The sequence below is a fragment of the Talpa europaea genome (assembly GCF_964194135.1).
Source record: "Talpa europaea genome assembly, chromosome: 6".
NCBI classification, from domain to species: Eukaryota; Metazoa; Chordata; class Mammalia; order Eulipotyphla; family Talpidae; genus Talpa; species Talpa europaea.
The window spans coordinates 18,541,485-18,557,827 of NC_140072.1; the positions used below are offsets into that span (position 1 = coordinate 18,541,485).

The window sequence follows — 16,343 nt, forward strand, 5'->3', positions numbered from 1 at the left end:
GGGCTCCCCACCCCCACCCCGCCCCCTCCTCCCGCCGCTTCCAGCTGGGGTCCGGGCCGCTCCGCGCCGCCCGCAGAACTTCCTCTCGTGCCAACGCGTTTCCCTCCCGCCTTCCCGGGCGCTCGGCCCTTCTCGGGGAGCCCGGCGCGCGCTCCGCCGGCCGCACCAGGCGAGCCGCACGGCCGGGGGCGGGGGCCCGCGATGGCCGGGGCCTGGCTCAGGTGGGGGCTCCTGCTCTGCGCGGGGCTGCTCGCGGCGTCGGCGCTCGGCCGGGTGCGCAGGATCACGTACGTGGTGCGCCCCGGCCCCAGCCTCGCGGCGGGCGCGCTGCCCCTGGGGGGCCCCCAGCGCCCCCGGACCTTCAACGTCGCGCTCAACGCCAGGTACAGCCGCAGCAGCTCGGCGGGAGCCGGGGCCCCCAGCGGCGCCTCCTCGGGGGCCCTCTCGGAGCGGACGCGGCGCACGAGCCCGCCCGGCAGCGCGGCCCTGCAGGGGCTCGGGCCACCGCCGCCTGCGCCCGAGCCGGCGCGTTCTGGGGGCCCCGGCGGGCAGCTCCACCCCAAGCCCGGCGGGCGCCCGGCGGCCGCCCCGTTCGCCAAACAAGGCAGGCAAGTCGTGCGCTCCAAAGTGCCGCAGGAGACCCAGAGCGGCGGGGGCCCGAGGCTGCAGGTTCACCAGAAGCAGCCGCTGCAGGGGTAAGCCCACACCCTCCTTCTGCGCGCCGCCCCCGCGGGGTCGGGGCGCGCGGAGCCCCGCGGTGGGTCTGCTGCTCCTCCCGGGCGCCGCCAGCCTCCAGCGCGGTGGGAACCGCAGCGCGCGGGGAGCCCGGGAGCTTTTACTGGGAATAAACGCCGGGTGCATTGTTGCTGAGCTGCGGGTAAACACAAAAGGCATTTCTGCCTGGGGCGTAACCTCCTGCGCGCACCCAGCTACTCCTGGAAGAAGGGCGTCACCATGAAGTCACTACAATTTAATCCCATAGCATCAATTAAACTCTTTACAGCTCAGTTTTAATTTTATTCCAACTAATGGAAAAAAAAAAAGTTTTGGGAGGGCTGCTTGTAAAGGCTCAGCTCCCTGTTTTATGGCCTAGAACTTCTTAGCTTTCTAGAAATTGTGGGTTCGGGCTACCCTGCACCTGTGGACTCTGCCTTTCTCTGGCGGGGTGTCTTAGCATTGGCACAATATTGGGCTGGGAAGTTTCTGTTACTGGGCGCTCATAAACATCCTCTTGCCGCCCCCTGCCCCCTTCATTAATCACAGATTGGGGATGTGGGAGGAAAACTTGTTTTGCTTATTTTTTTTTTTTTTCCTTAAGGGGTAGTTCCAGGCATTGTTATGTTACCCCTGTTGGGACACTTCTCTCTGCAACTGAGATTCAATTAAAAATGTGGATGCAGACTGTAAAGGGAATAAAGTTCATCCTGCTTTGCTTTTGGGGTTACACAAGCCATATATTTGTACCTCCTTCCTCCTGTAAATCTCTGGGTTATGCTGCCCTTGGTTGTCTGCCCACCCGTGGTGCATGGTCCTTAACTCCTCTGCCTACCCAGCTGTGGGTTGGTTGGGTCCGACATTTGTAGTGTCCTGTTAGGACTTTCTGGAACTCAGAGGGAGTGGAAGCCTGAGGCAGGACTTTCAGGAAACCCCTGGAAGCTGTGGTTCTTGGGGAGGAGATGTTGTATGGCTGGATTCAGGGGTATTGCTTTGTTTTAGGGTCAATGTCTGTGGAGGGCAGTGCTGTCATGGCTGGAGTAAGGCTCCCGGCTCCCAGAGGTGCACCAAACGTAAGTGTCTATGTTCTCCTGGCCCCTCGTGGGGGGCAGAATGGGGCTGTTTACATGGGGAGACATCGGAGTCACTTGAAGGGGTGAATGCTGCCCTGGAGAAGTTGATGTGTGAAATGAAATCCACTCTGTTATCTGCAAACTTTATTACCACCCAGAAAGCACTGGACCAGAGTAATGATGTTGATGCCAGCAGCAACATGTGGTACAGAACCATGTTGGGTATCCAAGTTTCCTTGGACTCAACTGAGGTATTAATCACTCCGTCAGGCCTGCGAATCCCCAGCTAGGAGGAGAATTCCCATTGGTGGCTGAGCCATGGGGCAGAACCAATGCCATTCATTCAAACGTGGGCACCACCAAATGAAAGCATTCTTTGAGATGACAGGAGGGGAATGGGAAATAAGAGACTCTATTCTGGAGTAAAACATCAGTAATTTTCAAGGCTTTGTGAAAATAGCAACCAGAATCCTTCAACGTAGAGGCCTGCTTCCCAGGAGGGAATCACTCTGCTGCAGAACTGATGACTGGGGTTTCCTGCACTGCCTCTCCAGTGGTGCCCACGCTTAACCCTGTGGTAGAAAAATGTATTAATGATGCATAATAAATTTCAGAACATCAGAAAATGTTGCCCGTATGCATTGTGAAGTTAAGGACTAAGTTTAATTGTATGTTGACAGGTTGATTCTGCCTAGTGTTAATTAGAACAAAGAAAGCGTACTTCCACTTAGAAAAAGTGAAGGATTCCTGAGTCTTCTCTGCATAGAGACCATGTGAACTGGGGTCACCCACAATTTCTGCTGCTTATTAGTATTCTGTAGAGCAAGTCAAATTTAGCGATTTGTCATTTATATATGATATATATATATATATGGCTTGGATTTTAAAATATTGGGTGAATTAAATATTCTTAATTTAAGTGCAGTCATTCTGGTGAGCTTGCTTGTTAAAAAATCCTTGAAAGAAACAGAAGGACTTTGGCCCAGTGGCTGTAATTTTGTAAAGAGGAATGTCCAGATGGGTTATGATTTGGCTGTGATCAAGGATGCAATGATGACAGATGTGAGCTCACTGTCTGCCTTCTGATTGTTGAACTCAAACCATGAGATCAGAAATGCTCAGGGTTGTAGGCATTTTAGATTAAATTGTATTTTTTTATTTTACTTTTTTTTTTTTACTTCTTAGATTGCACTTGACAATAGTGCATCAGCATTTTCCTGAAGTTACAATTGCTCAGGTCAAATTACATTCACTTTCTTCCCCTTCAGTAACTCCTGGTAGAACCTGATATGATAAGGTTTTCCTATCTCATGGAGATAACCCATGCTTGGCAGCTCACTGTGGTGAGATATTGCTGAGTAAAGATTAAAAATACAGAGCAGAATTTTATAGACAATGGGCATGCACTTCTTGATGCCTGTTAAAGAGAAACCACTAAGACTTTAAGGAATTTACTTGGTAAATGATGCAATTGAATGCTCTCTCTGAAAAGGGAATTTTCTTCTGTCTTTAGGTAGCTGAGGATATGGGATGCAAAGATGTAGAAGATCCAAAGTTTCCTCTAGAATGAAAGCATCCTGATCTGAAGGACTCGCCTGGTAGCTAGTCCTGCAGGGAGAGAAGATTGTGAATGTGGCTGAGTTTAGCTGTGTTTGCCCTCCGGTGATTCAGAAAGAGAGAGGCTGCAGGACGCTTGGGTCAGAAAAGCTCTGTGAAAGTTACTACCGGCTTCCAGAGGAAGTTGCTACATTGCTAGTCTTCCCAAGACCCAGAGCAAATACTTTAGGCTTTTCGTTCAAGTGATCCTTCCAACTCCTAGAAGGTAGCCTTTGGACAGCACCAGGATCTAAGCAAAGCAACATCACATTCCTTTTCCATGGTTTTCAGCTTTCAAATGCTAACCAATCTGACAAAACAATTCAGGCCTAAATGCTAGATACCTATATCACATCTCCTTTCAGGAATAATTGTTTTAGTTTATGTGCTGCCAAAGCAAGCACGGTAGTAATTGTTTTAAAAAGTAATGCTGGGGTAGGGTAGTGCTCAGTCCAAAATAGTGTGTCTCCCAGATGGAGATGTTTTCATGGCAACTTGTTTTGTGTGTGGCTGGCAGAGGCAGAGTTGTTAGTGACAACAGAGTCTATCACTGATGCTGTGAAACTTGTATCTATGACTGAGCAGTGTGACACCAGGGAAGTTCAAAAGACTGGATATCAAAAGACTTTACTTCAAATCCTAAAGCCTTTACTGGTTGTGTGGCCTTGGGGAACTCACTTGACCTCTCTGATGGTACAGTTTTCTATCTGGAAGTGACTGTGCTAAAACTTTGCCTAGTTTGTGGGCTTATTGCAGATATCAAAGTGAAAGAGAATGTGTGTGATGAAGCCAGAAAGATTTTAATTACTGGATCAAATCAGGTAAATTCTGTCACATTTTCTCCTTTAATTGATGCTTCCCTCCCAGCTGCTGCCATCAATTTTTAAAAAATTAATGTATATGTGGACCCTCCCTTTTGTATTACAGCTTTAGAGTAGTTGGGGGGAGCATGGGAAGCTTGAGACTGCTTTTAAGGGCTACAAAGTTTCAATTATGCCAGATGAATAAACTCTGGAGATCTGATGTGCAACAGTGTGACAGTATTGTGTGGCTAGCTTGAAACTTCAGAGCCTGTGTGTTAAGGTGAGCACACATGCATGCATTAATAACTATGTGAAGGTATGTAGATTAGCTTGATTGTGGTGCTTATTTCACAATGTACATCTATATCAAAATATCATCATATACCATAAATAGGTACACTTTTATTTATTTTTAAAGATTTATTTTATTTGTGCATATGAGAACTGGGGTATAGGCCAGAGGTGCAGGAGATGAGAGAACTCATCAGAGACACAGTGGGGAGTAGAACAGGCAGCTCTACTAAAATACACTGCTGAGGGGAGCAGTGGGTGAGTCAGCAGAGGCTAGCTCCCTGACTGGGGATCGAACTCATGCCACAGTGGCTGGCAATAGCTTGATAGTGCTGAGACTTTATTTATTTTTTAAAGATTTATTTTATTTATTTATACAAGCAGTGGGTACAGTCAGAAGTGTGGGAGGGTGAGAGAATTCACCAGAGCCAGAGCAGGGAACAGAACAGGCAGACTGACGAAATACTCTGCTGAGGGGAGCAGCAGGCGTGGCAGGAGAGGTCTGTACGCCATGTGGGACACTCGCTGGCTGCTGGGGATTGAACTGGTGCAGTAGAGGCTGCGGGCAGCTTTGTAGCTCAATGCCCAACTGCTGCGCCACTGGGGGGGGGGGAGGGAAGGCCCAGTGCTGAGACTTTAACCCCTGTAGCACCAAGGAGGTCCAATAGATACAATTTTAATTTGTTAATTATACCTCAGCTAAGGTGAAGAAAAAGAATAAATAAATACAAAAAACCAACAATCCTGGCTTTGGTTGCGAAAAGAAAAAAGAAGGGAAGAAGGAGGGAAAGAGAGAGAAATTAGTTTGGGTTGTCCAGTGATTTAAAGAAAGAACTTCAAAGGAGAGACTAAATTCCTGTGTCTCTAGCTCTGAGTGGAAGCTTGCTGTCTAGGGGGAAAACACCCCCTTGAGATTGTCATAAATTGAGTGGAAAAATCCTGACACCATTTTTGTGGCTGTAGCTACTTCAGTAAGTAGTAATGAAATTTAGATTGCCAGAGAAATTGATTTGTGGTCTCCCTCCTCTTACACTTCCTCATTCTTCTGAGATTGAACAGTTGCACTTAGGTATGCATAGTTTATGACACTTAAGGACCCAGACACCAGGCACACAGCAGCAGGGAGTTCCCCCAGAAGACAGCAGTGTTCTTCAAACCGGCGTGCTCCTCTCACCGTATTGCCAGGAGGCCGCCTAACGGTCTTATTTTGAGGGTGGCAGAAGATTTTCAGTATATCGGTCATGAGCAATTGAGGAAGAAATTTCTGCCTGAGAGACGGGTTGTGTCGATGAGGTTCAGTTTGCTTAATGCAGTCAAGAAAATAAGGTGCCCCTTCCGGCCAGACTGGATTATTTTCAGTTGATTGAGATTTAATTTAAATGGGCCGTGGGCAAAGGCTTCTGAAGATGGAAGATTTAGTGAACATGAACTTGCAAACCAGAGAGTTGTTAACCCTTTGCACTCCGCTGTCCCCTCTCAGGGGACATTGGTAGCCAATGTCCAGAATGGTTCGGAGTGCAAAGGGTTTAAACAGGCAGCGCAGACACGCCGGGCAGAGGCTGTGTGTGTGTGGCCACGGGGCGGTGGGGCCCGAGCCGCCTGGTGCCTGTGTCGAGGTGCCCACTTGCATGTTAATGCTGCTTTTCCAGACGCCCTTTGTGTGGGGGACTCTAGGAGTGGACGTTACGACACAGGACGTGTCATTTTAGTTACTATTCTGGAGTGACTGAATAGTGACATCCCTATTGATCAAAAGAGATGATAGGACGTTTGTTCTCTTTCTGAAAAATTAACTTTTATAGGAGGGATTTGTGCCTTAGAGACTTTGGAGTTTCCTAGTGGGCCACTAAATCCTTGATCTGTAACATTTTTGCCTCTCTCTATCTTGGTGGTTCCCCCCTCTGTCCAAACTGAACCCACTCCCTATAGGTACTTCTGATCTTTTTTGTCCCCTTTGCAGGGTAAGAGCCGGCAAGAGAGAGACATTGCCAGTGAGCTCAGCTTTGGACTTGGGAAGAGACAACATGAAAGAATACAGGAGAGATGAGGGTGAGGCCAGGCTGGGTGAGGTGGATGGAAGAAGAAAGATGGCAGATTTGCATCCAAAGCGAGTGCCTGGCACGTTGCAGGGCCTCCATAAATGCCCGGATGGTTCTTTCATTTATTTAACGGATATCTGTTTAGCTTTTACCATGTGCCAGGCTCCATGAATAGAGGAGAAATGCAGCCAGCTGTAGGGAGTACAGGGTCTGTTTTTACTCACTTAACTCATGGCACATCACATGACTTGGTCTCTCCCTAGCAAGAAGCAGAAAATCGATATTCCATTGCTTTTCCATTGGCCTTTAGCCCATATTGCTTGGGAGAAGAAAAATAAGCCGACCCTAGAAATTTTCCTTAATTGCCTGTAGAGGGGACATGGTCACCTAGGCCCTTGGTGCTCAGAGGTGCTGCAGTAGGTGGCGTCCTCCAGGAGGGTGTGATGAGTCTGGAGTTCCAGGTGGCGCAGCGGGCTTTCAGGCTGTCTCCTGTGCTTTTTGGCTCGACAGGGAACTAGCTGAGCTCAGTCGTCAGGCCTAGAGTGATCACACATTTTTCATGTGCCTGCTATGGCCATTGACAGCTCTGTGCCAGCAGGCCTGCCGTGAGGCTCCCCACGCAGCTGTGGGAGGGCCGGCCCAGCACCAGTGCAGGGAGCCCTGGCAGGAGGGTCAGCTGGAAAATCTTGTCTTGCAGCACAGACAGCCCGAGAAGGGAGAGGGACCCAGAGGTCAAGTTCACACTGGGTCAAATATGTGTTCTCAACACTAGTTAAAACAAACATTTAGGAACCATAAATTCTGTGTTGTGAGAGTACTTAAACCTTCATTGTGAAGCTGTGCTGCAGCCCAGGGCCTGGCCTGGCCTGCTTGAGTGGAGCGTTTCCACTGCCCAGAGAGCCCTTGGCCCTTAGGAAGCCTGACTCCTTGATAGGACCTTTGGCAACCTCAGGATTTCGCTGTTTCTGACCCTGTTACTTGTTGTCTTGGATATTCCAAATATACTCAAACATGTTTGGGAGCTTGCATTAGATTTTCCGAAAATGCAAATTTTGCTTGCAAGTCTTTCCTAGCAGCGAACAGGACTGTTGTCATGCTTGTGACACTGCCCATGGTCAATGCTGTTGAGGGGGCGATGGTCATCGCCTGGTGCTGCAGAGCCTGCAGAGGGCATTTTCCAGAGCTTCCCAGGCCATGTGGCTAGGCCAGGCGAGCGTGGTTTATGGCTCCCTTTCCAAACAGGGCCGGTGCTCAGACCCCAGCCCAGGTCTGTGGCTCTTAGTTTGTTGTTCTTTCTGCAGCCTGAGGCTTCCTAGCACCACCACATTCTCTCTTGAGGCCTTGGTCTTTTAACTGTTTTGACAGCCCTGATATGGACAGACTTTCACGAAGTTTGAATTTGCTTTGTGAGTCCCCAAGCTGGATTCATTTGCTAAGACTGCGGTAACAAAGTCCCACAAACTGGGTGACTTAACAGAAATTTATGGACTCAGAGCTCTGGAGCCTAGAAATTCAAAATTAAGGTCTCCACAGGGTTGGTTCCTTCTGAGGGAAGGAACCTTTTCAGACCCCTCTCTCCTTGGCTTGCACGCGGATGTCTGCTTTCTTACATTCGCTTCCCTGTAGTGTGCCTGTGGCTTAGCTTCCCTTTTATGTAAGGACATCAGTCATGTTGGGTTAGGACTCATTGCAATGACCTCATTTTTAACTGGATTGTCTCTGTAAAGACCCAGTTTTCTTTTTCTTTAAGATTTATTAATTTATTCATACAAGAGCTGGGGTACAGGCCAGAGGTGTGGGGGGTGAGAGGATTCATCAGAGACAGAGTGGGGAACAGAACAGGCCGATAGACTGAAACACACTGCTGAGGGGAGCAGCGGGTGAGACAGGAGAGGTCTGCTGCACCACGTGGGTGGCTCCTTGGCTGGGGATTGAACTCGTGCTGCAATGGCTGCAGACAGCTTCATAGGTTGTGTCTTAACCCCTTGCGCCACCAAGGAGGCCCCAAGATCCAGTTCAAATAAGGTCCAAATAAGGTCACATATGGTGAGGAACTATGGGTCAGGACCCCAACATATCCATTTTTTTTTTGTTGGGGGTGGGTGGTTTACAATTGAGCTCATAACACAAGCCTAGAGATGCTGCGTGCATAGTCTTGAGAGGTGGGCTGCTCAGGTGGGCCCCTTGGCAACCACACAAGCGCTGGGCAGAGGCCTGGCCTGGCCCTTCCCATGCAGTCTGACTGTGGATCCAAGGTGCTTCCCTTAGCAGGAGCTCTGGTTGCTTCAGGGATAGAATTGACTCCCTGGCAGTGTTGCTTATACCTCTGGCCATTTTCACCTGGTCTGTTTTAACAAGTTTCTAGATTGTGGTTCTTAAACATGGATGTACAATGATCACTGGAGGGGTTTGTTAAACTGTGCTTTTGGCTCTGATCCTCTAGGCTTTTAATATGCATCCCAGGTGATGCTGATGAGGTGGCCCACATTTTGAAAAACAATGTCCAGAAGCAACCACTCTTCGGGCAATATTTATAACCCTTTGTGTGGTAAGTCAAAGGCCAAGCCCAACAGTTCATTTAGAAACTTTTTAAGGTGGGGAAACCTCTGAATTCCAATTTGAATAGTAGAAAGAATTCTGCATGTAGAGCTACTTCATCCAGTTTTTCTTTAGTTAGTTGAAAAGATATATATATACACACTCATGTATAAACACATACACATGCCTATATAGAGTAAGAATTGGGAATTTGCAAAATTGTTACTCATATATATGTGGTTTTTATAAAGATTTAGACACTGTAGAACACATTGTGTATTCTCCTCCCCCACTAAATAATCTATTTTTCATTATAAGCACTTTAAATACACAAAAATTGAGAAAATAAGATAAGCCTCCCCCAATCAGGAACGTAGTTTTTTTTTTTTTTTTAAAGAATCAGTGATGTAGCAATTAAGCCCAATGGTTTATAAAGGAGAGACTATGGTCTTATCTTGCTCTAAATGCATGTTTTACTAATGATGTTTTCTGCCTTGACAATGTAGAGAAAATAGTCCATAATTTATTGGTTGGACACAAAGTTGGTTGTGGTACTTATGGAAAAATCCATCGGAGCTGTGTGTTTGCCCATGCTTGTGTGCACCTACTGATTTTCCTTGCTTCTTATTAAGGACTGAGCATTTCGTGCAGACACAATCCACTGGATACTGACATGTAGCACACAGTGTCATTTAGGTTCAAGACCACGTGGTTACAGGAAGGAAATGCTATCTTACTCCCCCCAGCCTGTCACCTGCCCTTCTCACCTTTCTCTTGGTTCTCTCCTTCCTAGGTCTGGGTTTTGCTTGTCAGGAACCTGAGGCAGTGTTGCTCGGTGGCTGGAGTTCCATCTTTGGAGTTAGAATGCAGGGCTCCTATGACGTTAACACTTTGTCAGCTCTCCTTACTACGTGGCGTTGGCCTGTGTGACCTGGGGTGGGCTAAACATCCCATCCACAGATACAACGACGGCCCGGGTTGTCGTTCAGAGGCCTGTTCTGTGACCACATAAAGGAACTGAGAGTGGGCCCTGCTCAACCATGGTCCCCAAATGTGAGCTCTCGGTGGCTCCTGTTTCCTGCTTAGGACCATCCCTTGCTGGGTGCCCCTGCCTTTTACACCCCCTCATCCTGCTTTTCAGATCCCTTGGTGGAAATCATGACTCTCTCTCCCCCTCTCCTGGATCACTCTGAATTTACGCTGTGGCTGAGGCTGGATCAGGTGGGATGGCAGCTGTCTTCTCATTTTGTGTCTGGAGGTCTTGGGGAGCAGAATGTTCTCTGCGCCCCTTAAATACCAGGTTCCCTTCTTTGCCGTGGTACAAGTGCAAACTGAATTGAATCAAATGGAGTTGAAGTAGCTTCTCTGATTTTGGTGTGTTGTAAATAATGTCATCTAAACACTGCATGAAGTATTCTGCTTCCTCTTTTGTTTACTCTCACCTCTTGGCAATAATTTCCATTCGGTTTTGTTTCCCATATTTTTCCTGCGTGCTTATCTTTGCCCCACAGATACCGCTTATTATGACAGCTTATCAAGGGCACACCATCTTACTCTGTTTCCTTTTGCTCTCCCTCTGAAGGCTGCCTGGCATGGCCCGAACTTCAAGACAGCCTTTCCTTTCTTCCTGCCAATTTTAGAATCATGCTGCTCAACATCATCTGATAGAGATTTGGGACTAAGTAAAATGAATGTTGTGTGATTTTTTCCCCTGTAATTTTAGATCCCCAAACACTGCTGTTGGCCAACTGCACTATTCCCTGTGGCTTTTTCACTCCACCACGTTTGAGTAATACTGTTGGCCCAGGCGTGAGTAAACAGTTTGCGAAATGCTGTGTTTTGTAAATTAGGAAGATGATGGTTTTGAATATACACTTTTTTTTAAAGATTTATTTATGTTTGCATACAAGAGCTGGGGTACAGGCCAGAGGTGTGGGGGTGAGAGGATTCACCAGAGACAGAATGGGGAACAGAATCGGCACATTGACCAAAGTACACTGCTGAGGGGAGCAGTGGGCAAGTCAGGAGACGTCTGCTGCGCCATGTGGGTAGCTCCCTGGCGGGGAATTGAACTCGTGCTGCAGAAGCTGAGATTGCCTCATAGGATGTGTCTTAACCCTTGAGCCACCAGGTGGGCCCTGAATATATACTCTTGGTGTTGCTGGGTCAGAGGAAAGATGATTTTTGACTAGGTGGGAAGATACACTGGGGGAAGGTGTTGGTTGCTGCACAGTTGATGTGGTCAGTTTTACTGAACTGATTTAGTCAGTTATTCAGACATGAGGACCCAGAGACTAGAGGGGAACCATCTGGGGTACCTTGGTGGTGAATTAAGGGGAACTCTTTCCAGAGAAGATAGATTATAATCACCAAAAAGTCAGCAGGGGAAAATAGGATCATAAAATAAGGAAAATATAGTATAGATCTTTCCTCTTGGTAGCCTGAAAAATGCTTATTTCTTACAGCATTACCAAACAATTTCAGTCTGACTTTCAATCTTTCAGGAACTTAGTTTTTTTAATTATTATAAGTTAGGCACCCTTTCACTTATATGTGCTTCATTTTAACACCACATCTAGTGGATAATTAACAATTAACTTCAAAATAATTATTGTAAAAATTATTTTGTTTTATTTTTTAAGATTTATTTATTGATGCATACAAGAGCTGGGGTTCAGGCCAGAGATGTGGGGGGTGAGAGGATCCACCATAGACAGAGTGGGGAACAGAACAGGCAGACTGACTGAAACACACTGCTGAGGGGAGCAGCAGGCAAGACAGGAGAGGTCTGCTCGCCATGTGGGTTTCTCCCTGGCCGGCAGGGGATCAAACTCGTGCTGCAGAGGCTGCAGATTGCTTCATAGTGCGGTGCTTAACCCCTTGCACCACCACGGAGGCCCTGTAAAAATTATTTTAATACACCCAGACCACTTTTCCTGATACTACATTGTGCCAGGAGCAGGGCATTTCTGCCTCTGCCTTTGGCTCTGAAGGTTCAAGCAGATCAGTTAGTTAACTCCTCTGAGACTTTTCAACCTGAAGGAAATGAGCGAACAGGCACACTACCCTTCGTCACCAACTTACTCCAGGTCATCTTTGTGCATATCAGACATGTAAATGGTCTCTCTATAATTCTCATGCTGTTTCCCAGTCATTTGTGTGTTTGACTTCCCAGCTGGACTCGAGCTCCCGGGGGGTAGGGATCCCACACCATCACTGTTTTTACAGCCTCGGTACCCGGCACACATGTTAGACCTTCGTGGAATGAATGATTGAATGGTTGAATGAATCAGTGGGTTTGTTGCACTTTCATTGAGCCCCTGCGTACCCAGTACTGGGCCACACAAGGTGTTAAGTACTACGAAGAAACTACAACTAGGTGATAGTCGTGGGCTTGAGAGTGACTGGAGTAGGGGAGGAGGCAGGATGTTGCTGGAGGGTCTCCACAGGTTGCTCACTGCCTGTTAGTAGAGCATTCCTGTTTGGTAGGATTTGATAGGTTATAGTTGGGGTCTGGGAATTTTAATTTTTTTTTCTGTATCAGCTAACCATTATAGCACCCCCAAACTCCACAAATAACCTACCACATCATACCCCGGAACGTTCCACTTTCAGATAGTGGGGAAAGTCTGTGTAAGGAAGTGCCATCAAGATCCAGAGGGGTCTAGAGGGAGAGTCTTTTAGGCCTAGAGATCAGCCAGGACAAGGCTCCAGGGAGGGAATAAGCTTGGCCAGGTACAGCGACTCCGAAAAGGGTATTGCTGACTTGCCAATGGGGGTCTCGGGGTTTCAGCAATGTCCTAGACAGGGAGTCAAGGGTGGAGCCACAGTCGGGGCTTGAGTGCTGTGCAAGACCATAAATGAGATAATAAAGGGGACTTATAAATACAAATGGATTTTATTAGTAAGGAAAAAAGCACAATACAGGGTTTTGTGTTTTCCAGCCCTTCTTTGAAGTCATGGAAAAAGAATGTTTTAAATTGAAAATTCATTCAGTCACCTTCATTGTTATTTTTTATGGATGAGAAAAACTGCGTTTAGAACAGTAAAGCACCAAAGGCCACCCACACATGATTGTCATAGCCTGACTGCCTGCATTGTGCCCAGATGGCCAGAACCGGCCCTCAGCCCTGCTCTGCCACCCTGAGGTCTGGAAGAAAGAGACAGAGCCACAAAGCTGAGACTCAGAGTGAAAGTGAAGATTAAAGAAGGAAAGTCCCTGGTCCCTGCTGTGTGAAAAGGCAGATGATTACCATCCTCATGTGGCGCTAAATAAAAACTAAAATGTTGTATCCTATAAAACTAAAGATGAGAATCCCAGATTGGTGATCGTAGAAAATACAAAGGGTTAAGATGTGTTGCAGTGAGGGGGTTGGTCATACCCCCTGCCCCCCATCTGATAATCCCGATCTTGCCTCAGGTCCTTATAGCCATCCTCCAGCTTATTGACAGTTCATAGTTGGTGGGGCACGTCCTGAAGAGGGTTTGAAAATAAGCAAAAAACCTGAAACCCAACTTAATGCCCCCTTCTCCCCATAATGATTTGCTTTATTCTCCTAAAAGAGAGTGCAGGCAAGGACAACAATCTTTCTTTCAAGAGTGCTCTGTTCCTTTCTTGTGATAGTAAAAAGCTTATGTTAAGTTGGTCCAAAATTTCTTAGTAATTGGAGAAGAAATAATACAGATGATAAGTAAATTAAAGACAGGGACCCTGTTTTTGTTTTACTTCTTTTCCATTAGGAAGTTGGCCGAGGCGGCAGTTCTGTGTATACAATAGACCCTCAGTAAAGTTTCTTGATTAATAAGCATTACTAGTCACTTTGTTTCTGCGTGAAAGACCAGCTGAAATTCATTTAAGCCAGTGGCTCCCAAGATGATGTGATAGAAGCCGTTCCTTTTGCTGTGAGGGAATGTGTATTATAGCAAACCTCCTGAGTAGCAGTTTTTTTTTTTTAAAGATTTATTTATTTATACAAGAACTGAGGTACGGTCAGAGGCACTGGAGGGTGAGAGGATTCACCAGAGACAGAGTGGGGAGCAGAACAGGCAGACTAACAAAATACACTGCTGAGGGGAGCAGCGGGCGAGACAGGAGAGGTCTGCTCGCCATGTGGGTTTCTTTCTCGCTGGCCGGGAATTGAACCCGCGCTGCAGAGGCTGCGGACAGCTTTACAGCACGGCACTCAACCCGCTGCACCACCAGGGAGGCCCCTGGTGGGGGCCTGAGCTTTTGCTGCTCAGTTCCAAGTGTTAGAGGCTCTTTCTCTGATGGACGTGCCCGGCGCCATCCAGACAGCTTGAATACCTCTTCACAGCCCTGGTGGTGCTCACAGCACGGTCCCTGGACCAAGGGTATCAGTGTCACATGGGAACTTGCTGGAAATGGCGTTTCTTGGCCCCTTCCCTAGACCCGCTGACTCAGGTCCATTGAGCCTGGGTGTGGGCAGGAGGCTTCAGGGAAAGAGGCACCTTTGTGCCCCGGTCTTGGGGACTAGAAGCTTCTGCCTTCTCCTTCCTAACAGTGTGGTGTGGCTCTTCAGTCCCAGATGTGAGCCTTGGAATCTGAGCAGGTGCATCTGTGCAGGTTCACACACACACACATTTCTCTTCTGCACACTGGCTGAGAAGATGCAGATAAGCCATTGTGTTGCTCAGTGACTGGACTCTGGGACTTCCCAGTTCTTGTCTTAACATGGAAGAGGCTTAGGGCCTCCCTGATGGTGTGGGGGTTAAAGTCTCAGCACTATCAAGCTATCACCAGCCACTGTGGCATGAGCTGGATCCCCAGCCAGGGAGGTGACCCACATGGCGCAGCAGACCTCTCCTCTCTTGCCTGCTGCTCCCCTCAGCAGTGTTTTTCAGTCAGTCTGCTAGAGAACAGGATTCACCATTCTGTCTCTGGTGAATCCTCTCATCCCCTGCATCTCTGGCCTACACCCCAGTTCTTGTATGCATAAATAAATAAAAATCTATTAAAACACAGAAGAGGCTTAAATCATTTTTTCACATTGTATATTAAATGCAGATGATGGGGTTCCCACTCCAGACCTACCAAATTGGAGCCCCAAGAGGTAACCATTTGACCCTCATTTTTACAAACACCCTTGTTCTGGTGAGGGGGCTTATGGGTACACACGGGAGATTTTGCAGGTTTGGTACCTGACCTCTGCAGGAAAGCAAGTCCCATGAATTTCTTGTTTGCCAGTGCATATTGAAAGTTATATTTATACTCGTCAGTAGTCTATTAAGTTTGCCATAGTATCATGTCTAAAAAACCAGGTGCATACCTTAATAAAACATGACACAGGTGTGAGGTGAGCACATGCTGTTCTAAAAATGGCGCCCAGAGACTTGGTCCATGCAGGGTCACCATCAACCTTCCCTTTGTTTAAAAAAAAAAAAACAACAAAACCAGTATCTATGAAGTGCAGCAAAGCAAAGCAAAATTAAATGAGGCATTCCTGTACTGGAATAAATGATGTCAAAGGCAGGGAATGATGAGGAAGGTATTACAAAATTAATATAACAGAGCAAATGTGACATTTTGTTTTGAAGGCAGGTGCCATTACTTGTTTCCAAAATAGCTTAAAAGTGAAATGAAGAACCAGTTCTTGTCCAGAACATGCCATCAGTGTTGGCAGGGATGAAATTTTCTTACGTGAATATGAGGAAGTTGAGACAGAGCGGGGACTTGGCAGCGCCATTTGACCATTCCTGGGGGTCCTGCTGCTTCAGTGCAAGAAGTGGCTGGAGGACGGCATCAGATGGTTGGAACCAGTCCAGTTAGGGGTTTTTGCAAAGACAACCACTCTTATTAAGTGTGCATTTGGGGAAGGATGGCCCTGTTAGAGACTGGGAGCCTTTGTAGAAAGAGCTGAAATTACTGGTTTGCTTGTCCTTTAAATAAGAAACTGTTTTTCCTATCATTTTCCTAAAGTGTTTTCTTTCTGCAAAATACATGATGCAATTAGGCATTTAAAAAAATACTGATTCTTCAAGCAGACAAATTTTTCTTGGCAGGGGTGGAGTTGCAAACTTATTTAAATCATCAGAAATTCTAACAGAAATTTCTATCAGAAATTTTAACCTGGTTAAAAGTCAATAATTCAATCTTTTCTTCCCAGGGCTAGCATTTCTGATACTATCATTTCTACTATCTGCATATTACTTTCGGCGAAGCATCCAAGTGTTTAAATATCTCCAGCTTTAGGCTACAATCTTAAAAAATGCTGCCCATTTTTGAAAAGATCCATATTTGAGAAAATCCTTGAAAATAGGGATTTAAAGTT

At 46.9% G+C, this 16,343-nt stretch overlaps 1 protein-coding gene across 2 annotated transcripts in view; it reads left to right on the plus strand.

Moving 5' to 3' along the window:
- Positions 1 to 201: 201 nt before the first annotated feature.
- Positions 202 to 16,343, plus strand: part of LTBP1 (latent transforming growth factor beta binding protein 1) — a gene marked incomplete at both ends in the record, with an annotated part of 334,198 nt that continues 318,056 nt past the window's right edge. For both annotated transcript variants that reach the window (XM_084234386.1, XM_084234397.1), the window contains 2 exons: positions 202 to 695; positions 1,717 to 1,787. In XM_084234386.1, coding sequence (XP_084090512.1) covers positions 202 to 695; positions 1,717 to 1,787 — 565 coding nt within the window. The remainder of the gene's footprint in view (positions 696 to 1,716; positions 1,788 to 16,343) is intronic.